This window comes from Lampetra planeri, unplaced genomic scaffold (genome assembly GCF_965212315.1).
Source record: "Lampetra planeri unplaced genomic scaffold, kcLamPlan1.2.h2 scaffold_118, whole genome shotgun sequence".
Lineage (NCBI taxonomy): Eukaryota > Metazoa > Chordata > Hyperoartia > Petromyzontiformes > Petromyzontidae > Lampetra > Lampetra planeri.
The window spans coordinates 114,337-136,903 of NW_027613893.1; the positions used below are offsets into that span (position 1 = coordinate 114,337).

At 55.6% G+C, this 22,567-nt stretch overlaps 1 protein-coding gene across 1 annotated transcript in view; it reads left to right on the plus strand.

Moving 5' to 3' along the window:
• Positions 1–22,567, plus strand: part of LOC144738829 (uncharacterized) — a 31,177-nt gene that overhangs the window by 6,796 nt on the left and 1,814 nt on the right. Inside the window, exons 7-20 of the mRNA XM_078621817.1 lie at positions 1,810–2,018; positions 4,029–4,212; positions 4,885–5,002; positions 7,388–8,365; positions 8,822–9,057; positions 9,891–9,954; positions 10,607–10,750; positions 11,588–11,787; positions 14,695–14,846; positions 16,526–16,976; positions 17,067–17,365; positions 18,162–18,368; positions 20,319–20,481; positions 21,094–21,247. Of these exons, the coding sequence (XP_078477943.1) occupies positions 1,810–2,018; positions 4,029–4,212; positions 4,885–5,002; positions 7,388–8,365; positions 8,822–9,057; positions 9,891–9,954; positions 10,607–10,750; positions 11,588–11,787; positions 14,695–14,846; positions 16,526–16,976; positions 17,067–17,365; positions 18,162–18,368; positions 20,319–20,481; positions 21,094–21,247 (3,559 nt within the window). The remainder of the gene's footprint in view (positions 1–1,809; positions 2,019–4,028; positions 4,213–4,884; positions 5,003–7,387; positions 8,366–8,821; positions 9,058–9,890; positions 9,955–10,606; positions 10,751–11,587; positions 11,788–14,694; positions 14,847–16,525; positions 16,977–17,066; positions 17,366–18,161; positions 18,369–20,318; positions 20,482–21,093; positions 21,248–22,567) is intronic.

Below are 22,567 nucleotides of genomic sequence, written 5' to 3' on the forward strand. Positions count from 1 at the left end.
TGTGTGTGTGTGTGTCTCTCTCTCCGTGTGTGTGTGTCTCTCTCTCCGTGTGTGTGTGTCTCTCTCTCCGTGTGTGTGTGTCTCTCTCTCCGTGTGTGTGTGTGTGTGTCTCTCTCTCCGTGTGTGTGTGTGTGTGTGTCTCTCTCTCCGTGTGTGTGTGTGTGTCTCTCTCTCCGTGTGTGTGTGTGTGTGTCTCTCTCTCCGTGTGTGTGTGTGTGTGTGTCTCTCTCTCCGTGTGTGTGTGTCTCTCTCTCCGTGTGTGTGTGTCTCTCTCTCCGTGTGTGTGTGTCTCTCTCTCCGTGTGTGTGTGTCTCTCTCTCCGTGTGTGTGTGTCTCTCTCTCCGTGTGTGTGTGTGTGTCTCTCTCTCCGTGTGTGTGTGTGTGTGTCTCTCTCTCCGTGTGTGTGTGTGTGTCTCTCTCTCCGTGTGTGTGTGTGTCTCTCTCTCCGTGTGTGTGTTGTGTGTCTCTCTCTCCGTGTGTGTGTGTGTCTCTCTCTCCGTGTGTGTGTGTGTCTCTCTCTCCGTGTGTGTGTGTCTCTCTCTCCGTGTGTGTGTGTCTCTCTCTCCGTGTGTGTGTGTGTGTGTCTCTCTCTCCGTGTGTGTGTGTGTGTCTCTCTCTCCGTGTGTGTGTGTGTGTGTCTCTCTCTCCGTGTGTGTGTGTGTCTCTCCGTGTGTGTGTGTGTGTGTCTCTCTCTCCGTGTGTGTGTGTGTCTCTCTCTCCGTGTGTGTGTGTGTGTCTCTCTCTCTCCGTGTGTGTGTGTGTGTCTCTCTCTCTCCGTGTGTGTGTGTGTGTGTCTCTCTCTCTCCGTGTGTGTGTGTGTGTGTCTCTCTCTCCGTGTGTGTGTGTGTGTCTCTCTCTCCGTGTGTGTGTGTGTGTGTCTCTCTCTCCGTGTGTGTGTGTCTCTCTCTCCGTGTGTGTGTGTGTGTGTGTGTCTCTCTCTCCGTGTGTGTGTGTGTGTCTCTCTCTCCGTGTGTGTGTGTCTCTCTCCGTGTGTGTGTGTCTCTCTCTCCGTGTGTGTGTGTGTGTCTCTCTCTCCGTGTGTGTGTGTGTGTGTGTCTCTCTCTCCGTGTGTGTGTGTGTGTCTCTCTCTCCGTGTGTGTGTGTGTGTGTGTGTCTCTCTCTCCGTGTGTGTGTGTGTGTGTCTCTCTCTCCGTGTGTGTGTGTGTGTGTGTCTCTCTCTCCGTGTGTGTGTGTGTGTCTCTCTCTCCGTGTGTGTGTGTGTGTGTCTCTCTCTCCGTGTGTGTGTGTGTGTGTCTCTCTCTCCGTGTGTGTGTGTGTGTGTGTCTCTCTCTCCGTGTGTGTGTGTGTGTGTGTCTCTCTCTCCGTGTGTGTGTGTGTGTGTCTCTCTCTCCGTGTGTGTGTGTGTCTCTCTCTCCGTGTGTGTGTGTGTGTGTCTCTCTCTCCGTGTGTCTCTCCGTGTGTGTGTGTGTGTGTCTCTCTCTCCGTGTGTCTCTCCGTGTGTGTGTGTGTCTCTCTCTCCGTGTGTCTCTCCGTGTGTGTGTGTGTCTCTCTCTCCGTGTGTCTCTCCGTGTGTGTGTGTGTCTCTCTCTCCGTGCGTGTGTGTGTGTGTCTCTCTCCTCCGTGCGTGTGTGTGTGTCTCTCTCTCCGTGCGTGTGTGTGTGTGGTCTCTCTCTCCGTGCGTGTGTGTGTGTGTGTCTCTCTCTCCGTGTGTGTGTGTGTGTGTCTCTCTCTCCGTGTGTGTGTGTGTGTGTGTCTCTCTCTCCGTGTGTGTGTGTGTGTGTGTCTCTCTCTCCGTGTGTGTGTGTGTGTGTGTCTCTCCGCGTGTGTCGCCCTCCCTCTGTCCCACAGGTGCACCTGCGGGTGTCTCCGCAGGACGCAACTCTGTCCGTGCGTCTCCACCTGAGCTGGGCGTCTGGCGACAATGAAACTTCCTCCTCCTTCTCTTCGTCATCATCATCGCCGTCGTCATCGTCGTCATCGCCCGTGTTGCTTGTCCGAGATTGTTGGCTCGGATCCCTCAACATCAGCTGGGCCAACATCTACCTCGTGCGACATGGGTGGGTGTGGGTTGGGTTGGTGAGGGGTTGTGTTGGTGGGTGGTTGGGTTGGTGAGTGGATGGCCGAGTGTTTGGGTTGGTGATTGGGTGAGGGGTTGGTGATTGGGTGAGGGGTTGGGTTGGTGAGGGGTTGGGTTGGTGGGTGGGGTAGGCAAGTGGGTGGCCGAGTGGTTGGGTTGGTGAGTGGGTGGCCAAGGGGTTGGGTGGGTGGGTGGTTGGCTTGGTGAGTGGTTGGCTTGGTGACTTGGTGAGCAGGTGGGTTGGGTGTCGCTAGTGGGGTTGGGTTGGTGAGTGAGTGAGTGGTTGGGTTGGTGAGTGAGTGAGTGGTTGGCTTGGTGAGTGAGTGAGTGGTTGGCTTGGTGGGTGAGTGAGGGGTTGGGTTGGTGAGTGAGGGGTTGGGTTGGTGAGTGAGGGGTTGGGTTGGTGAGTGAGGGGTTGGGTTGGTGAGTGAGGGGTTGGGTTGGTGAGTGAGTGAGGGGTTTGGTTGGTGAGTGAGTGAGTGAGTGAGGGTTTGGTTGGTGAGTGAGTGGTTGGGTTGGTGAGTAAGTGAGTGGTTGGGTTGGTGAGTGAGTGGCTGGGTTGGTGAGTGAGTGAGTGGTTGGGTTGGTGAGTGAGTGGTTGGGTTGGTGAGTGAGTGAGTGGGTTGGTGAGTGAGTGGGTTGGTGAGTGAGTGAGTGGGTTGGTGAGTGAGTGGGTTGGTGAGTGAGTGAGTGGGTTGGTGAGTGAGTGAGTGGGTTGGTGAGTGAGTGAGTGGGTTGGTGAGTGAGTGAGTGGTTGGGTTGGTGAGTGAGTGAGTGGTTGGCTTGGTGAGTGAGTGAGTGGTTGGCTTGGTGAGTGAGTGAGTGGTTGGCTTGGTGAGTGAGTGAGTGGTTGGCTTGGTGAGTGAGTGAGTGGTTGGCTTGGTGAGTGAGTGAGTGGTTGGCTTGGTGAGTGAGTGAGTGGTTGGCTTGGTGAGTGAGTGAGTGGTTGGCTTGGTGAGTGAGTGAGTGGTTGGCTTGGTGAGTGAGTGAGTGGTTGGCTTGGTGAGTGAGTGAGTGGTTGGCTTGGTGAGTGAGTGAGTGGTTGGCTTGGTGAGTGAGTGGTTGGCTTGGTGGGTGAGTGAGGGGTTGGGTTGGTGAGTGAGGGGTTGGGTTGGTGAGTGAGGGGTTGGGTTGGTGAGTGAGGGGTTTGGTTGGTGAGTAAGTGAGTGGGTTGGCTTGGTGAGTGAGTGAGAGGTTGGGTGAGTGAGGGGGTTGGGTGAGGTGAGTGAGTGAGGGGTTGGGTTGGTGAGTGAGGGGTTGGGTTGGTGAGTGAGTGGTTGGGTTGGTGAGTGAGTGGTTGGGTTGGTGAGTGAGTGAGTGGGTTGGTGAGTGAGTGGTTGGGTTGGTGAGTGAGTGAGTGGTTGGGTTGGGTGAGTGAGTGAGTGGTTGGGTTGGTGAGTGAGTGGTTGGGTTGGTGAGTGGTTGGCTTGGTGAGTGAGTGAGTGGTTGGCTTGGTGAGTGAGTGAGTGGTTGGCTTGGTGAGTGAGTGAGTGGTTGGCTTGGTGAGTGAGTGAGTGGTTGGCTTGGTGAGTGAGTGAGTGGTTGGGTTGGTGAGTGAGTGAGTGGTTGGCTTGGTGAGTGAGTGAGAGGTTGGGTGAGTGAGGGGTTGGGTGAGTGAGTGAGTGAGAGGTTGGGTGAGTGAGGGGTTGGGTGAGTGAGTGAGTGAGTGAGGGGTTGGGTTGGTGAGTGAGGGGTTGGGTTGGTGAGTGAGGGGTTTGGTTGGTGAGTGAGTGAGTGGTTGGGTTGGTGAGTAAGTGAGTGGTTGGCTTGGTGAGTGATTGAGTGGTTGGGTTGGTGAGTGAGTGAGTGGCTGGCTTGGTGATTGAGTGGTTGGGTTGGTGAGTGAGTGGTTGGGTTGGTGAGTGAGTGAGTGAGTGGTTGGCTTGGTGAGTGAGTGAGTGGCTGGCTTGGTGAGCTAGTGGTTGGGTTTGGTGATGTACATCTCAGTCGATAGAGAACCGCAGCTCACGACGTTTCCTTCCGCGCTCAGCTGTGCGTCTCACCCCGCGGCGAGCCTGGCGGCGGAGCCCAACGGCCGTGGCCCCACGGTGGAGCTCCGCGTGGAGACCGACCCCTTGCGGTGGCGGTCGTGGCCTCTCCCTCCCGCTCCTCTGCTGCTCCGCTGCCTCGTGCGCGTCTGCCGCACGGAGGCCTCGCGCCCGGCCTGCGCGGCGGTGAGAGGCTCCGTGCCGCGCTCGCTCACCGCTCGCTCACCGCTCGCTCACCGCTCGCTCACCGCTCGCTCACCGCTCGCTCACCGCTCGCTCACCGCTCGCTCACCGCTCGCTCACCGCTCGCTCACCGCTCGCTCACCGCTCGCTCACCGCTACACACTCACCCGCTCACCGCTACACACTCACCCGCTCACCGCTACACACTCACCCGCTCACCGCTACACACTCACCCGCTCACCGCTACACACTCACCCGCTCACCGCTCTCTGCACCCGCTCACCGCTCTCTGCACCCGCTCACCGCTCTCTGCACCCGCTCACCGCTCTCTGCACCCGCTCACCGCTCTCTGCACCCGCTCACCGCTCTCTGCACCCGCTCACCGCTCTCTGCACCCGCTCACCGCTCTCTCCACACGCTCACCGCTCTCTCCACACGCTCACCGCTCCACACGCTCACCGCTTCACACTCACTCCGCTATCTCTCTCCGTGTGCCGGCCTTGCGCCAGGTACCGCTGTGCTCCTAATTGGCGGCACTTGCCCCGACATTGCCAGCGTGGGCTGGAGTGGGGGGGGGGTGACCCGACCGTTCCTCTTCGTTTTCGACATTGCCAGCGTGGGCTGGAGTGGGGGGGGGGTGACCCGACCGTTCCTCTTCGTTTTGTATTCTTCCAGGACTGCCCCGATTCCAGCGTGCACGGCATTGTGGTCCAATCTGAGGGTGCTCACGACGGTATCCTGATGTACCCACCTCCATCCGCCTCTACGTCCGATGGAGGCCTGATCATCCCCGGTGAGTCTGTGTGTGTAGGTGTGTGTGTGTACGTGAGTCAGTCGACTCGTGGCACCTGCTGGGTCTGTCCCGTGACCTCCTCCTGCACCTAGCCTGGCACAGCAGTCAACCCCATGGCACCTGCTGGGTCTGCCCCGTGACCTCCTCCTGCACCTAGCCTGGCACAGCAGTCAACCCATGGCACCTGCTGGGTCTGTCCCGTGACCACCTCCTGCACCTAGCCTGGCACAGCAGTCAACCCACAGCACCTGCTGGGTCTGTCCCGTGACCTCCTCCTGCACCTAGCCTGGCACAGCAGTCAACCCATGGCACCTACTGGGTCTGTCCCGTGACCTCCTCCTGCACCTAGCCTGGCACAGCAGTCAACCCACTGCACCTGCTGGGTCTGTCCCGTGACCTCCTCCTGCACCTAGCCTGGCACAGCAGTCAACCCATGGCACCTGCTGGGTCTGTCCTGAGACCTCCTGCACCTAGCCTGGCACAGCAGTCAACCCATGGCACCTGCTGGGTCTGTCCCGTGACCTCCTCCTGCACCTAGCCTGGCACAGCAGTCAAACCATGGCACCTGCTGGGTCTGCCCCGTGACCTCCTCCTGCACCTAGCCTGGCACAGCAGTCAACCCATGGCACCTGTTGGGTCTGTCCCGTGACCTCCTCCTGCACCTAGCCTGGCACAGCAGTCAAACCATGGCACCTGCTGGGTCTGCCCCGTGACCTCCTGCACTTAGCCTGGCACAGCAGTCAACCCGTGGCTCGTGAAGGACGCTGCTACTGGGCAGTTGGAGGCAGTCGCCCTCCAACAACAACGGAGGGCGGAGGAGCGACGCTCACAACAACGAGCGGAGCGCCGGGTGGATAAAGCACAGCAAGTTGGCACAGTAGGGGGCACAGGTGGTGCATCAGCCAGTCATCTCGGTCATCTCGGTCAGTCGACCCGTGGCACCTGCTGGGTCTGCCCCGTGACCTCCTGCCAGCGGGCGTTCGACGCTTCACGTGGTAGCCTCAAGGTGCACATGTCCTGGCACAAGCGTCGTGGTGACGTCACCGCCACTTGGTGGCGAATGGCGGTTGTTGTTGTGTGTGTGTGTACCAGAGGTGTGGACTCGAGTCATGTGACTTGGACTCGAGTCAGACTCGAGTCATGAATTTGATGACTTGCGACTCGACTTGGACTTGCATAATAATGACTTTGTCCCACCTCTGGTGCGTACGTGTGTGTGTGTACACACACGTACACACACGCGTGTGTACACTTAACTTATTTCGCACTATCGTACGCAGCCGACCACGCTAATCGGAGGTGCGGGGCAAGGATGACCAATCCAGGTACAAGAAGCAGTTTTGAAGATGTAGTAGTTTTTCCGATCTAATTGATGATTTCAAAGTGCATAGCTCCCCAGTGAACTTCCTAATATCTGAAGGAATATCGACCAAACTTCCCCATGACTTGGCGTGGAGATCCATGTTAGGGTGGCTAGGAGATGTTGACTACCTCGCCTGGTACACAGGAGGTCGTGGGTTCGATCCCGACCCTGACGACGCCTGCTGCTGTAGATTCGGAGTCTGCGTCTCTCTCTCTCTCATCATCACAGTGGCTAGGAGATGTTGACTACCTCGCCTGGTACGCAGGAAGTCGTGGGTTTGATCCAAACCCTGACGACGCCTGCTGCTGTAGATTTGGAGTCTGCGTCTCTCTCTCTCTCTCTCATCATCACAGTGGCTAGGAGATGTTGACTACCTCGCCTGGTACGCAGGAGGTCGTGGGTTCGATCCAAACCCTGACGATGCCTGCTGCTGTATAATTTGGAGTCTGCTTCTCTCTCTCATCATCATCACAGTGGCTAGGAGATGTTAACTACCTCGCCTGGTATATGGATTTCCAAAAAAAAACGCTGGATAATTGCTACATTATGAAAAAATAAGACGCGGTTTTACCCTTAGAACATCGTGTTTTAAGATGTTAAAACGCAAACTGTTGGCCTCGTTTTAGACCCGGCAAAATAAAAGTAATTATATTCCCCTTCTTGGTTCTTTCGGTAAGGTCACGTAGAAGGCAAATAATAAAATAATAAAAATTAAACATGATAAAATAATTCTCACGACGTTTCGGCCACAAAGCAAGCAGCCGTCCTCAGGTGGAGAACAGGTCTGTCGGAAAGACAGCGTCTGACAGACCTGTTCTCCACCTGAGGACGGCTGCTTGCGTTGTGGCCGCAACGTCGTGAGAATTGTATTCTATTATGTTTTATTTTTATTATTTTATTATTTCCCTTCTACGTGACTTTACCGTAAGAACCAAGAAGATGAATCCCTGCAGTCACGAAATAAGCTTTAAATCGAAATTTAATTCTATTCCCGTTTTTATTTCCCCGCCCCCTCCCCGAAGGGATTTCAAATTCCCGTGTCCGCGATTCCGTGCGGTCTGAAGCCACCGCTCAGAATCGCACTCAGAATCCCACGGACATTTCAAAGGAGACGGACAAACGGCCGCTCAACGGATTTCCAGATCCGAATCTAACAGAAATCTTAAAGGACACGGACAAACGCTCGCTCAACGCAATTCCAGATCTGAATCCCATTGAAATCTCAAAGACGGACAAACGGCCGCTCAACGCAATTCCAGATCCGAATCTAACGGAAATCTCAGAGACGGACAAACACTCGCTCAACGCAATTCCAGATCCGAATCTAACGGAAATCTCAGAGAGGAACAAACGGCCGCTCAACGCAATTCCAGATCCGAATCTCACGGAAATCTCAAAGGAGACTGACAAACGCTCTCGCAACGGATTTCCAGAACCGTCTCCCCCCGCCCCGAATCATCTCGTGGGAATGTCGTTGTCGTCGGAGGCCTTCGAAGCCGGAATTCCCGATTCCAATCCCATGAGAGTTGCGGAAGGGAGGGGCAAACGGCAGGACGGCGACACAATAATCCCAGAGTCGGGACGGTCGGAAGAGTTGGAGCCTCCCACCGTGACACCCGACCAGCGGGATGATGAGAACGTGATTCCAGAATCGAGTCCAAATCCCGCGGTAATTTCTGAGGGTGCCGAGTCTGCGTACGGCACCGAGGGACGCACGGAAGAATTTGGAAGCCCCGAATTTCTGCGTCCGAATCCCACGGCAACGTCGGACGCTTCGGGCAATTCCCCGGACGTGGCGGTGGTGGTTTGGGATGACGATGACGGTGATGATGATGGTGGCAACTCGGAGGCTGCCACGGATTTCCCGCCGGTGGACGGCGGCGTTCCTGGAACTCCGGGGCGGGATGGAGGCGACGCCGCTGGTGACGCGGAAGTGACGACGCAGGAGGAGGAGAGGCGGTCGTCGTATGGTCCTGATACCGGGGGAATGGTGGCGCAAGGTGAGGGCGGAGGGGGGGGAGTGAGGTGCGGTGTGATGGGGGGAGTGAGGTGTGAGGTGATGGGGGGGGGGGGGGGTGATGGGGGGGAGTGGGGTGATGGGGGGGGGGGTGATGGGGGGGAGTGGGGTGATGGGGGGTGGGGGGTGATGGGGGGTGGGGGTGATGGGGGGAGTGGGGTGATGGGGGGTGGGGGTGATAGGGGAGTAGGGTGATGGGGGGGGGGGGGTGATGGGGGGAGTGGGGTGATGGGGGGGGTGACGGGTGACAGGGGGAGTGAGGTGTGAGGTGATGGGGGGAGTGAAGTGATGGGGGGGGGGGGGGTGATGGGGGGAGTGAGGAGTGAGGTGTGGGTTGATGGGGGGGAGTGGGGTGTGGGGTGATGGGGGGGGGGGGTAATGGGGGGGGGGTGGGGTGATGGGGGAGTAGTGTGTGGGCGGTGGGGGTGTTTTTTTTAAGTTTACACGGGAGACGGGGGGGGAATACTCTACGAAATCTTTTTTTTTTTCATCACCGCTTCGCTCACTGATGGTGATGATGGTGATGGTGATGGCGATGGTGGTGATGGTGGTGATGATGGTGCTGGTGGCGATGCTGGTGGTGTCGATGGTGACGATGGTTCCGGGCTCGACGCTGGACTGGTGCCGCTGGAGTCTGAGGCTGACGCTCTCACGGGGGGACCTCCATCGGCCCAGGTGCTGCCTGGTTCCCGGTGTGACGATCGTCATCGTCGCCCCCCCCCCCCCCCCCCATGGTCCATCGCTGCTGGACAGAGGTCGCAACCGGGTACCCGATACCCGTACCCTACCCCATACCCGGCTACCCGTACCCGACCAGGTACGGGTAGGCCGTGAGTCACTGGTGAGTCACCGTTTGTCACTCATTTCCCAACGTCTTGTCTCTTCTCACAATTCAAGTTCCTAGAATCAACCCACCCGCGCCTGCAACGTGGCTTCATCCCAGAGGTCGCAATCGGGGACCCGATACCCGTACCCAGCCGGGTACGGGTAGGGTACGGGTACCCGTTTGCGACTCTGATGTGGCCGGGTACGGGTAGTCGGGTAGGCCGTGAGTCACTGGTGAGTCACCGGCTGTCACTCATTTCCCAACGTCTTGTCTCTTCTCACGATTCAAATTCCTAGCATCAACCCAATCGCGCCTGCAACATGGCTTCATCCCAGAGGATGCAATCAGGTACCCGGCCGTATCCTACCCGTACCCTACCCGTACCTGGCCGGGTACGGGTACGGCCGGGTACGGGTACCCGTTTGCGACCCTGGTACGGCTGGGTACGGGTAAGGAATTAAAACCCGTTTGCGATCTCTGCTACTGGATGGCTACCGATGCGGTGGTGGTGGTGATGTCTCTACCACCGCCTGTGTCCGTCTGATCCATTTGCTCTCTGTGTGTAATCGTCACTGCCATGGTCTATCTACTGCTGGATGAAGATACATGTGGTGGTGGTGGTGGTGGTGATGCTTCTGCGTGTCCGACCCCAAAGGCTTCACGGTTGACCTTCTTGCTGCAGGAGGGAACGCGACGCTTCGGACACAAGCTGAAGTCCGGCCTGCTCAGTGTTGTACGTGGTGCAGGTAAAGTTTGTGTGTGTGTGTCTGTCTCTGTTTGTGTGTGTTTGTCTGTGTCTGTCTGTGTCTCTGTCTGTGTCTCTGTCTGTGTCTCTGTCTGTGTCTGTGTCTGTGTCTCTGTCTGTGTCTGTGTCTGTGTCTGTGTCTGTGTCTGTGTCTGTGTCTGTGTCTCTGTCTGTGTCTGTGTCTCTGTCTGTCTGTGTCTCTGTCTGTGTGTCTGTCTCTGTGTGGTGTAGTGCGGGGGAGTGGTAGTGTAGTAGCGCTACAAACCTGCTGCTGCTGATGATGATGGTGATTTTGCCGATTCTACTGATGCTGCCGATGATGATGGTGGGTTTGCCGATTTTACTGATGCTTATGATGATGGTGATTTTGCTGATGATGATGATTTTGCTGATTCCACTGATGCTGCTGCTGATGATGATGATGGTGATTTGGCTGATTCTACTGATGCTGCTGCTGCTGATGATGATGGTGATTTCGCTGCTGCTGATGATGATGGTGATTTCGCTGATTCTACTGATGCTGCTGATGATGATGGTGATTTTTCTGATTCTACTGATGCTGCTGTTGATGATGATTTTGCCGATTCGACTGCTGCTGATGTTGCTGATTCGACTGATTTTGCTAATTCTACTGCTGCTGATGATATTGGCAGACTCCGCGCAGCAGCAGCAGCGACACGATGACCTGGGTGGTGGTGGCTGCGAGCCTGCCTGCCCCGACCCCCAGCTGTGCGAGCCGGGGCCACGGGGCTCCCGCTGCATCTGCCCCCACGGTCTCCGCAAGCCCCACTGCACTGGTGACAAACCTGGACACCCACCTTCCCTCCCTCGTAGACAGAGACCCGTAGACTCGTCTGTGTGGTGAGTCTATGGGTCTCTGTGAGGTGAGTCTATGGGTCTGTGTAGTGAGTCTACGCAAGCCCCACTGCACTGGTGACAAACCTCACCCACCCTCCCTCGTGGACAGAGACCCATAGACTTTGCTGTGTGGTGAGTCTGTGGCTCTGTGTGGTGAGTCTATGGGTCTCTGCAGTGTGAGTCTGTGGGTCTGTGTGATGGGTCTGTGTGGTGAGTCTCTGGGTCTCTGCTGTGTGATGAGTCTATGGGTCTCTGCTGTGTGATGAGTCTATGGGACTCTGCTGTGTGATGAGTCTATGGGACTCTGCTGTGTGATGAGTCTATGGGACTCTGCTGTGTGATGCGTCTATGGCTCTCTGCTGTGTGATGCGTTTATGGGACTCTGCTGTGTGATGAGTCTATGGGACTCTGCTGTGTGATGAGTCTATGGGTCTCTGCTGTGTGATGAGTCTATGGGTCTCTGCTGTTTGGTGAGTCTATGGCTCTCTGCTGTGTGATGAGTCTACGGGTCTCCTGAATCAATGGGTTTGTGTCTAATGGGTCTACGGGACTTCTGACTCAATGGGTTTGTGTCTAATGGGTCTACGGGTCTCCTGAATCAATGGGTTTGTGTCTAATGGCTCTCTGGGTCTCCTGAATCAATGGGTTTGTGTCTAATGGCTCTCTGCTGTGTGATGAGTCTATGGGTCTCTGTGTGATGATGAGTCTATGGGTTTCTGCGTCTACGGGTCTCCTGAATCAATGGGTCTCTATCTGCCCCCCCCCCCCCCACACAGAGGCCGACCTGCGCGTACAGTGCGGGCCGGACCACATCCGCGTGTCTCTGCCTGTGGCGTACCTAGCCTGGCACGGCGTGAGCCCCGGCGAGGTGTCCCTGGGGGGCTCCGACTGCCCGGGCTCCGTGGAGAAGGCCGGAGCCTCCCTGGCCTTCTACATCGAGCACGGGCGTCACGGCAGCTGCGGCAGCCGCCTCGAGGTGTGACGGGGGTCGGGTGGTTAGATGGGGGGCGGGGGGGGGGGTCGGGGTAAGGACCACAAACTGTGGGGGTCTGTGTGTGTGAGTCTGTGGGTCTCTGTGTGTGTGTGTGTGTGAGAAGTCTGTGGGTCTCTGTGTGTGTGTGTGAGTAGTCTGTGGGTCTCTACTGTGTGAGTAGTCTGTGGGTCTCTACTGTGTGTGTGAGTAGTCTGTGGGTCTCTGCTGTGTGTGTGAGTAGTCTGTGGGTCTCTGCTGTGTGTGTGAGTAGTCTGTGGGTCTCTGCTGTGTGTGTGAGTAGTCTGTGGGTCTCTACTGTGTGAGTAGTCTGTGGGTCTCTACTGTGTGTGTGAGTAGTCTGTGGGTCTCTGCTGTGTGTGTGAGTAGTCTGTGGGTCTCTGCTGTGTGTGTGAGTAGTCTGTGGGTCTCTGCTGTGTGTGTGAGTAGTCTGTGGGTCTCTGTGTGTGTGTGTGTGTGTGAGTAGTCTGTGGGTCTCTGTGTGTGTGTGTGAGTAGTCTGTGGGTCTCTGTGTGTGTGTGTGAGTAGTCTGTGGGTCTCTGTGTGTGTGTGTGAGTAGTCTGTGGGTCTCTGTGTGTGTGTGTGTGTGTGAGTAGTCTGTGGGTCTCTGTGTGTGTGTGTGAGTAGTCTGTGGGTCTCTGCTGTGTGTGTGAGTAGTCTGTGGGTCTCTGCTGTGTGTGAGTGGTCTGTGGGTCTCTGCTGTGTGAGTAGTCTGTGGGTCTCTACTGTGTGAGTAGTCTGTGGGTCTCTACTGTGTGTGTGAGTAGTCTGTGGGTCTCTGCTGTGTGTGTGTGAGTAGTCTGTGGGTCTCTGCTGTGTGTGTGTGTAGTCTGTGGGTCTCTACTGTGTGAGTAGTCTGTGGGTCTCTACTGTGTGTGTGAGTAGTCTGTGGGTCTCTGCTGTGTGTGTGAGTAGTCTGTGGGTCTCTGCTGTGTGTGTGAGTAGTCTGTGGGTCTCTGCTGTGTGTGTGAGTAGTCTGTGGGTCTCTGTGTGTGTGTGTGTGTGTGAGTAGTCTGTGGGTCTCTGTGTGTGTGTGTGAGTAGTCTGTGGGTCTCTGTGTGTGTGTGTGAGTAGTCTGTGGGTCTCTGTGTGTGTGTGTGAGTAGTCTGTGGGTCTCTGTGTGTGTGTGTGAGTAGTCTGTGGGTCTCTGTGTGTGTGTGTGAGTAGTCTGTGGGTCTCTGTGTGTGTGTGTGAGTAGTCTGTGGGTCTCTGCTGTGTGTGTGAGTAGTCTGTGGGTCTCTGCTGTGTGTGAGTGGTCTGTGGGTCTCTGCTGTGTGAGTAGTCTGTGGGTCTCTACTGTGTGAGTAGTCTGTGGGTCTCTACTGTGTGTGTGAGTAGTCTGTGGGTCTCTGCTGTGTGTGTGTGAGTAGTCTGTGGGTCTCTGCTGTGTGTGTGTGAGTAGTCTGTGGGTCTCTGCTGTGTGTGTGTGAGTAGTCTGTGGGTCTCTGCTGTGTGTGTGTGAGTAGTCTGTGGGTCTCTGCTGTGTGTGTGTGAGTAGTCTGTGGGTCTCTGCTGTGTGTGTGTGAGTAGTCTGTGGGTCTCTGCTGTGTGTGTGTGAGTAGTCTGTGGGTCTCTGCTGTGTGTGTGTGAGTAGTCTGTGGGTCTCTGCTGTGTGTGTGTGAGTAGTCTGTGGGTCTCTGCTGTGTGTGTGTGAGTAGTCTGTGGGTCTCTGCTGTGTGTGTGTGAGTAGTCTGTGGGTCTCTGCTGTGTGTGTGTGAGTAGTCTGTGGGTCTCTGCTGTGTGTGTGTGAGTAGTCTGTGGGTCTCTGCTGTGTGTGTGTGAGTAGTCTGTGGGTCTCTGCTGTGTGTGTGTGAGTAGTCTGTGGGTCTCTGCTGTGTGTGTGTGAGTAGTCTGTGGGTCTCTGCTGTGTGAGTAGTCTGTGGGTCTCTGCTGTGTGTGTGTGAGTAGTCTGTGGGTCTCTGCTGTGTGTGTGTGAGTAGTCTGTGGGTCTCTGCTGTGTGTGTGTGAGTAGTCTGTGGGTCTCTGCTGTGTGTGTGTGAGTAGTCTGTGGGTCTCTGCTGTGTGTGTGTGAGTAGTCTGTGGGTCTCTGCTGTGTGTGTGTGAGTAGTCTGTGGGTCTCTGCTGTGTGTGTGTGAGTAGTCTGTGGGTCTCTGCTGTGTGTGAAGGTCACACGTGATCGTGATATCGGCCACGCTTGAAGAGAAGGTCTCCTCTTCAAGCGTGGGGCCTTGCCTGGTAAAATAAAAAATAGTTCATTGTCTGTGTGTCCTCTCTCTCTGTCTGTGTCCTCTCGGTCACCCATCTCGCAGCAAACGTTGACGCACGTCACGCTGCGCGGCGGCCACACAGTCTTCTCCGTGTCTGTCTGTCTCTGTTTGTGTCTCTGTGTCTCTGTGTCTCTCTTGTCTCCGTGTCTGTGTCACTGTCTGTGTCTCTGTCTGTGTCTCTGTCTGTGTCTCTCTCCCGCAGCAAACGGCGACGCACGTCACCCTGTGGAACGAGCTTCGCGCCGGCCACTCGACGCGTCACATCGACCGCACCGTCTTCTCCCTGTGTCTCTCTCCTGTGTCTCTGTCTGTGTCTCTGTCTGTGTCTTTGTCTGTCTCTCGTGTGTCTGTGTCTCTCTCTCTGTGCCTCTCTCCTGTGTCTGTGTCTCTCCTGTGTCTCTGTGCGTGTCTGTGTGTCTGTCTCTGTGTCTCTGTGTCTGTGTCTCGCAGCAAACGGCGACGCACGTCACGCTGTGGAACGAGCTGGGCGCTGGCCACTCGACGCGTCACATCGACCGCACCGTCTTCGCCCTGTGTCTCTCTCCTGTGTCTGTGTCTCTGTGCGTGTCTGTGTCTCTCCTGTGTCTCTGTGGCTGTGACTGTCTCTGTCACTGTGTCTCTCTGTGTCTCTCTGTGTCTCTGTGTGTCTGTGTCTCACTCGCAGCAAACGGCGACGCACGTCACCTTGTGGAACGAGCTTCGCGCCGGACACTCGACGCGTCACATCGACCGCACCGTCTTCGCGCTGCGCTTCAACTGCTCTTACGCCACCGACGCGCTGGTGCACCTCCCGTTCCCCGTCACGCCCACGCTCACGTGAGTGAGGGGCTGCTAGCCTCGTGGGGGGGGAGAGGGGGTCTGGGTGCTAGAGGGCAGGTGGGGGGGGCAGGGGGGTGCGAGGCAGAGCCAGGTGAGTGTAGGTGGTGAGTGGGTTTGTGGTGGGTGTGTGCGTGTGTGGTGGGTGGGTGTGTGCGTGTATGGTGGTGTGTTTGTGGTGGTGTGTTTGTGGTGGTGTGTTTGTCATGGGTGTGTGCGTGTATGGTGGTGTGTTTGTGGTGGTGTGTTTGTCATGGGTGTGTGCGTGTGTGGTTGGTGGGTGGGTGTGTGCGTGTATGGTGGTGTGTTTGTGGTGGTGTGTTTGTCATGGGTGTGCGTGTGTGGTTGGTGGGTGGGTGTGTGCGTGTATGGTGGTGTGTTTGTGGTGGTGTGTTTGTCATGGGTGTGTGCGTGTGTGGTTGGTGGGTGGGTGTGTGCGTGTATGGTGGTGTGTTTGTGGTGGTGTGTTTGTCATGGGTGTGTGCGTGTGTGGTGGGTGGGTGTGTGCGTGTATGGTGGTGTGTTTGTGGTGGTGTGTTTGTCATGGGTGTGTGCGTGTGTGGTGGGTGGGTGTGTGCGTGTATGGTGGTGTGTTTGTGGTGGTGTGTTTGTCATGGGTGTGTGCGTGTGTGGTGGGTGGGTGTGTGCGTGTATGGTGGTGTGTTTGTGGTGGTGTGTTTGTCATGGGTGTGTGCGTGTGTGGTGGGTGGGTGTGGTGGTGTGTTTGTCATGGGTGTGTGCGTGTGTGGTGGGTGGGTGTGTGCGTGTATGGTGGTGTGTTTGTGGTGGTGTGTTTGTCATGGGTGTGTGGTGGGTGGGTGTGTGCGTGTATGGTGGTGTGTTTGTGGTGGTGTGTTTGTCATGGGTGTGTGCGTGTGTGGTGGGTGGGTGGGTGTGTGCGTGTATGGTGGTGTGTTTGTGGTGGTGTGTTTGTCATGGGTGTGTGCGTGTGTGGTTGGTGGGTGGGTGTGTGCGTGTATGGTGGTGTGTTTGTGGTGGTGTGTTTGTCATGGGTGTGCGTGTGTGGTTGGTGGGTGGGTGTGTGCGTGTATGGTGGTGTGTTTGTGGTGGTGTGTTTGTCATGGGTGTGTGCGTGTGTGGTTGGTGGGTGGGTGTGTGCGTGTATGGTGGTGTGTTTGTGGTGGTGTGTTTGTCATGGGTGTGTGCGTGTGTGGTGGGTGGGTGTGTGCGTGTATGGTGGTGTGTTTGTGGTGGTGTGTTTGTCATGGGTGTGTGCGTGTGTGGTGGGTGGGTGTGTGCGTGTATGGTGGTGTGTTTGTGGTGGTGTGTTTGTCATGGGTGTGTGCGTGTGTGGTGGGTGGGTGTGTGCGTGTATGGTGGTGTGTTTGTGGTGGTGTGTTTGTCATGGGTGTGTGCGTGTGTGGTGGGTGGGTGTGTGCGTGTATGGTGGTGTGTTTGTCATGGTGTGTTTGTCATGGATGTGTGCGTGTGTGTGTGGTGGGTGTGTGCATGTATGGTGAGTGAGTGGTGAGTAGTGTGTAGTGAGAGGGATGCCAGGTGAGTGAGCGTGTGGTGTGTGTGGTGGTGAGTGGATGGTGTGTGTGGTGAGGGTGAGTGTGTGTGTGTGTGTGTGTGTGGTGGTGAGTGGATGGTGAGGTGAGTGGTGTGTGTATATGTGGTGAGTGAGCGTCTGTGTGTGTGTGTGTGTCGCCCCCCAGCGTGGTGGACTACGGGGGTCAGCGTGGGTCGTTCCGCGTCTCCATGTCTCTGCACAACGCCTCCACCTTCACCGCGGCCGGCTCCTACGGCGCCAGCCCCACGCTCGCCACCGGCGACGTCCTCTTCGTGCGCCTCGCCCTCGACGTCGTGCCGGGCAGGCGCGGCCACCGCATCGACGAGGAGGAGGAGGTGGAGGAGGAGGAGGAGGTGGTGGAGGAGGTGGAGGTGAGGAACCGCAGCGACTATGGTGTCCGTCTCCTCCACGGCCGACCTCCGGGTGACCACGACGACGACGAGATGGTGGCCTCTGGTGGTGACCACGAAGAGGTGGTGGCCTCTGGTGAGGAGGAGGAGGCTTTGGCCTCTGGTGGTGACGTGGAGGCGGTGGTGGTGGCCTCTGATGGTGACATGGAGGAGGTGGAGGTCTCTGATGGTGATGAGGAGGAGGAGGTGGAGGAGGCGGTAGTGGTAGCCTCTGATGGTGATGAGGAGGTGGAGGAGGCGGTGGTGGTAGCCTCTGATGGTGATGAGGAGGTGGAGGCGTTGGCCTCTGGTGGTGACCACGAGGAGGTGGAGGAGGTGGAGGTGGTGACCTCTGGTGATGAGGAGGAGGAGGAGGAGGTGGAGGAGGCGGTGGTGGTGGCCTCTGATGGTGAGGAGGAGGAGGCGGTGGTGGTGAACTCTGATGGTGATGACGTGGAGGAGGTGGAGGTGGTGACCTCTGATGGTGATGTGGAGGTGGAGGAGGAGGCGGTGGTGGTGGAGACCTCTGGTGGTGAGGAGGAGGTCGCGGTGGCCTCTGACAACGGCGGAGAAGTTGGCGATGGGGTGACAACGAGGTGAGAGAGAGGGTTGTGGGGAACTCGCTCGGTGAAGGGGGATTGGCGTTGAGATTTTTTTGGTGGTGGTGAATGTGGTGGTGGTACTAGCGGTGTCAAGATCGGCCTCTGTGGAGGAGGCTCGTGAAGGACGCTGCTACTGGGCAGTGTACACACTACACACTACCGCGGTAGATTGTAGTGTGTACACTACACACTACCGCGGTAGAGTGTAGTGTGTACACTATACACTACACACCAGAGGTGGGACAAAGTCATTGTTATGCAAGTCACAAGTAAGTCTCAAGTCTTTGCTCTCGAGTCCCGAGTCAAGTCGAGTCAAAGATGAGGCAAGTCCAAGTCGAGTCTGAAGTCATCAAAATCATGACTCGAGTCTGACTCGAGTCCAAGTCGCATGACTCGAGTCCACACCTCTGCTACACACTACCACGGTAGAGTGTAGTGTGTACACTACACACTACCACGGTAGAGTGTAGTGTGTACACTATACACTACATACTACCACGGTAGAGTGTAGTGTGTACACTATACACTACACACTACCGCGGTAGAGTGTAGTGTGTACACTATACACTACACACTACCGCGGTAGAGTGTAGTGTGTACACTATACACTACACACTACCGCGGTAGAGTGTAGTGTGTACACTATACACTACACTCTACCACGGTAGAGTGTAGTTCTCACCGCAGCACCATCTGCACTGTCACAACGACGCTACCCACAACTCTGACGATTCTAAATCGTCTGCCGTGGCGCCATTGGGGTTGTTGTTGTTGGCGGATGTCCGGATAGTCGGAAGCGGAGGAGGAGGAAGACCAACGAGGTGGAAGAGGAGGAGGTGGAGGAGGATGATGATGATGATGAGGTGGACGAGGGTGGACACTGGGAGGTGGGCGAGCGGGCGGGCGGCTGGGATCTCCGCTTGGCGGCACGCGGCTGCTGGGCAACGCCGACGCCGAATGTCCTCGACAACGTCTCTCACTCCTTCATCACACACGGGTAACACCACTATATAGATATACAGTGATACCTCGGTTCATGAACTTAATTCGTGAACTGACTCTGGTCGCGAACCGAATTGGTCGTGAACCGAGGCACATTTTCCCACAGGGTTCAATGTAAATTCGGTTAAGTCACGACCATGTGACAGCCTGGAAATAGCAGTGAAATGGCCGCGGCTCCTGTTCGTGACCCGAAGCGGAGTTCGAAAACCGGAGCATATTTTTATGAACTTTTCTGTTCGTGAACCGAAGCGGAGTTCGAAAACCGGAGCATATTTTTATGAACTTTTCTGTTCGTGACCCGAAGCGGAGTTCGTAAACCGGAGCATATTTTTATGAACTTTTCTGTTCGTGAACCGAAGCGGAGTTCGAAAACCGGAGCATATTTTTATGAACTTTTCTGTTCGTGACCCGAAGCGGAGTTCGAAAACCGGAGCATATTTTTATGAACTTTTCTGTTCGTGAACCGAAGCGGAGTTCGTAAGCCGGAGCATATTTTTATGAACTTTTCTGTTCGTGAACCAAGTTGTTCATGAACAGAAGCGTTCGTGAACCGAGGTATCACTGTATACACACTATATGTATAGATATACACTATCTATATATAGACTATAGATACTATAGACAACGTCTCCCACTCCTTCATCACACACGGGTAACATCACTCTATATATATATAGTATATATAGATGTATGTGTATATATATACATCTATATATACTATAGATATAGTGTGTATATATATAGATATACACTATCTATATATAGACTATAGATACTATAGACAACGTCTCCCACTCCTTCATCACGCGCGGGTAACATCACTATACACACCATCTACATATAGAGATATACACAATCTATGCTCGACTTATAGATGTACACTGTATACTATAGATACACACCATCCAAATAGACTAGGCTCTAAGGAAAGCTGTCTCGGGTGTGGACCAATCAACAGTGCATACATTATCAGAGTTATGGTTTTTGTTTGCATTCCGACTGCAGGTAATGTGGTCTATGCAAACATGACTCCTTGTAAAAAAAAAGTGTCAGTTTTGTTGCCAGATAAAAGGGTCAAAAAACCAATTATCATATTTTGTTTACTGGCAAATGAGGTTCCAATGGTGTAAAAAAACAATTATCATATTTTTTTTTACTGGCAAATGAGGTTCCAATGGTGTAAAAAAACAATTATCATATTTTTTTTTACTGGCAAATGAGGTTCCAATGGTGTAAATTCTTACCCCGAGCTCTCATACTCTGATGGTGCATTGTCTTTGAGTTGTGCGCCTTTTGGCGTCATCTGGTCCAACACCATGTGAGACTAGGCTCTAAGGAAAGCTGTCTCGGGTGTGGACCAATCAACTTCAAGGACAGTGCATATCATTATCAGCGTTGTGTTTTTTGTTTGCATTATGACTGCAGGTATTGTGGTCTATGCAAACATGACTCCTTGTAAAAAAAAAAAGGTGTCAGTTTTGTTGCCAGATAGAAGGGTAAAAAAACCAATTATCATATTTTTCTACTGGCAAATGAGGTTCCAATGGGGTAAAAAATTAACCCGTAAAAACAAAGTTTTTCACTATAAATCCTTTATATGCGTGGCATCGGTTTTATTTTATTATTCATTTCTGTTTTTCTTGAGTAACAGTTTCATTTTTATCACATTGGTATTTTAAATTAAATATGAAATTCTTTTTTTCCTATAAAGTGGAAAATTTAGGGAATTTTTTTTCACGAAATAAATTGTCACGCACAATGAGCGTGTGCAAAATGTCAGCTCGATTGGATCACGGGAAGTGGGTTAAAAAACGACCGAAAGATTTGCACGGTCGTAAGCGCGCAAGCAAGCAAGCGAACTTAACATAAAGGATTTAAAAAAAACAATTATCATATTTTTTTTTTACTGCCAAATAAGGTTCCAATGGTGTCAATCCCTCCACAGATGCCCGTCGGACCGAACCCTCCGTTTCCTCTCGGCCAACGGCAACTCCACGCACGTTCTGTTCCGGCTCCGGGTATTCCGCTTTCTGCCTCCGGCTCTCCGCATTCTCTACCTGCACTGCCGAGTTCGCGTCTGTGCAGCCGCAAGCGCCGGCTGCGAGCAGGTGACCTGGTTCACCGGGGGGGGGGTGGAGGGTGGTGGGGAATGTTGACTACCTCGCCTGGTACGCAGGAGGTCGTCGTGGGTTAAATCCCGTGACCCTGACGACGCCTGCTGCTGTTGATTTGGAGTTTGCGTGTCTCTCTCATCATCATCATCATCACAGTGGCTAGGAGATGTTGACTACCTCGCCTGGTATGCAGGAGGTCTTTGTGGGTTCAATCCCGACCCCGGACGCCTGCTGCTGCTTGCGTGTCTCTGTCATCATCATCATCACAGTGGCTAGGAGATGTGAACTACCTCGCCTGGTGTACAGGAGGTCGTCGTGGGTTCTATCGCTGTATCTCTGTCTGTGTGTGTGTCTCTATCGCTGTATCTCTCTCTGTGTCTTTGTGTCTGTCTGTCTGTGTCTCTGTGTGTCTCTATCACTGTATCTCTATCTGTGTCTCTCTCTGTGTGTGTCTCTCTCTGTGTGTGTATCTCTGTGTTTGTCTCTCTCTCTCTGTGTCTTTGTGTCTGTCTGTCTGTGTCTCTGTGTCTCTCTCTGTGTGTGTCTCTCTGTGTTTGTCTCTCTCTCTGTGTCTCTCTATCTGTCTCTCTGTGCGTCTGCGAGTAGTCGTGTGCGCCTGCTGGACGCGGCGACACCAGGCGGCGGCGTCGTCGTCGCCGCTCTGCCCCCGACTTCGAGGGCGTCGTGTCGTTTGGCCCCATCGTGCGGCGCCCTCCACCCCCCCCCAGCAGCGTCACGGTGCTGCTCAAGAGTCGTCACGGTGAGACCCCCTCAACACCCCCCAGTGTCACGTGAGACCCCCTCAACCCCCCTCAGAGTCACGTGAGACCCCCTCAACCCCCCCCAGTGTCACGTGAGACCGCCTCAACCCCCCCAGTGTCACGTGAGACCCCCTCAACCCCCCCAGAGTCACGTGAGACCCCCTCAACCCCCCCCAGAGTCACGTGAGACCGCCTCAACCCCCCCAGTGTCACGTGAGACCCCCTCAACCCCCCCAGAGTCACGTGAGACCCCCTCAACCCCCCCCAGTGTCACGTGAGACCGCCTCAACCCCCCTCAGAGTCACGTGAGACCCCCTCAACCCCCCCCAGTGTCACGTGAGACCGCCTCAACCCCCCCAGTGTCACGTGAGACCCCCCTCAACCCCCCCAGAGTCACGTGAGACCCCCTCAACCCCCCCCAGAGTCACGTGAGACCCCCTCAACCCCCCCAGAGTCACATGAGACCCCCTCAACCCCCCCCAGAGTCACGTGAGACCCCCTCAACCCCCCCAGTGTCACGTGAGACCCCCTCAACCCCCCAGTGTCACGTGAGACCCCCTCAACCCCCCCCAGTGTCACGTGAGACCCCCTCAACCCCCCCCAGAGTCACGTGAGACCCCCTCAACCCCCCCAGAGTCACGTGAGACCCCCTCAACCCCCCCCAGAGTCACGTGAGACCCCCTCAACCCCCCCCAGTGTCACGTGAGACCCCCTCAACCCCCCCCAGTGTCACGTGAGACCCCCTCAACCCCCCCAGAGTCACGTGAGACCCCCTCAACCCCCCCAGAGTCACGTGAGACCCCCTCAACCCCCCCCAGAGTCACGTGAGACCCCCTCAACCCCCCCCAGTGTCACGTGAGACCCCCTCAACCTCCCCAGAGTCACGTGAGACCCCCTCAACCCCCCAGTGTCACGTGAGACCCCCTCAACCCCCCCCAGTGTCACGTGAGACCCCCTCAACCCCCCCCAGTGTCACGTGAGACCCCCTCAACCCCCCCCCAGAGTCACGTGAGACCCCCTCAACCCCCCCAGAGTCACGTGAGACCCCCTCAACCCCCCCCAGAGTCACGTGATACCCCCTCAACCCCCCCAGAGTCACGTGAGACCCCCTCAACCCCCCCCCAGAGTCACGTGAGACCCCCTCAACCCCCCCAGAGTCACGTGAGACCCCCTCAACCCCCCCAGAGTCACGTGAGACCCCCTCAACCCCCCCAGTGTCACGTGAGACCCCCTCAACCCCCTCAGAGTCACGTGAGACCCCTTCAACCCCCCCAGTGTCACGTGAGACCCCCTCAATCCCCCCCCCAGTGTCATGTGAG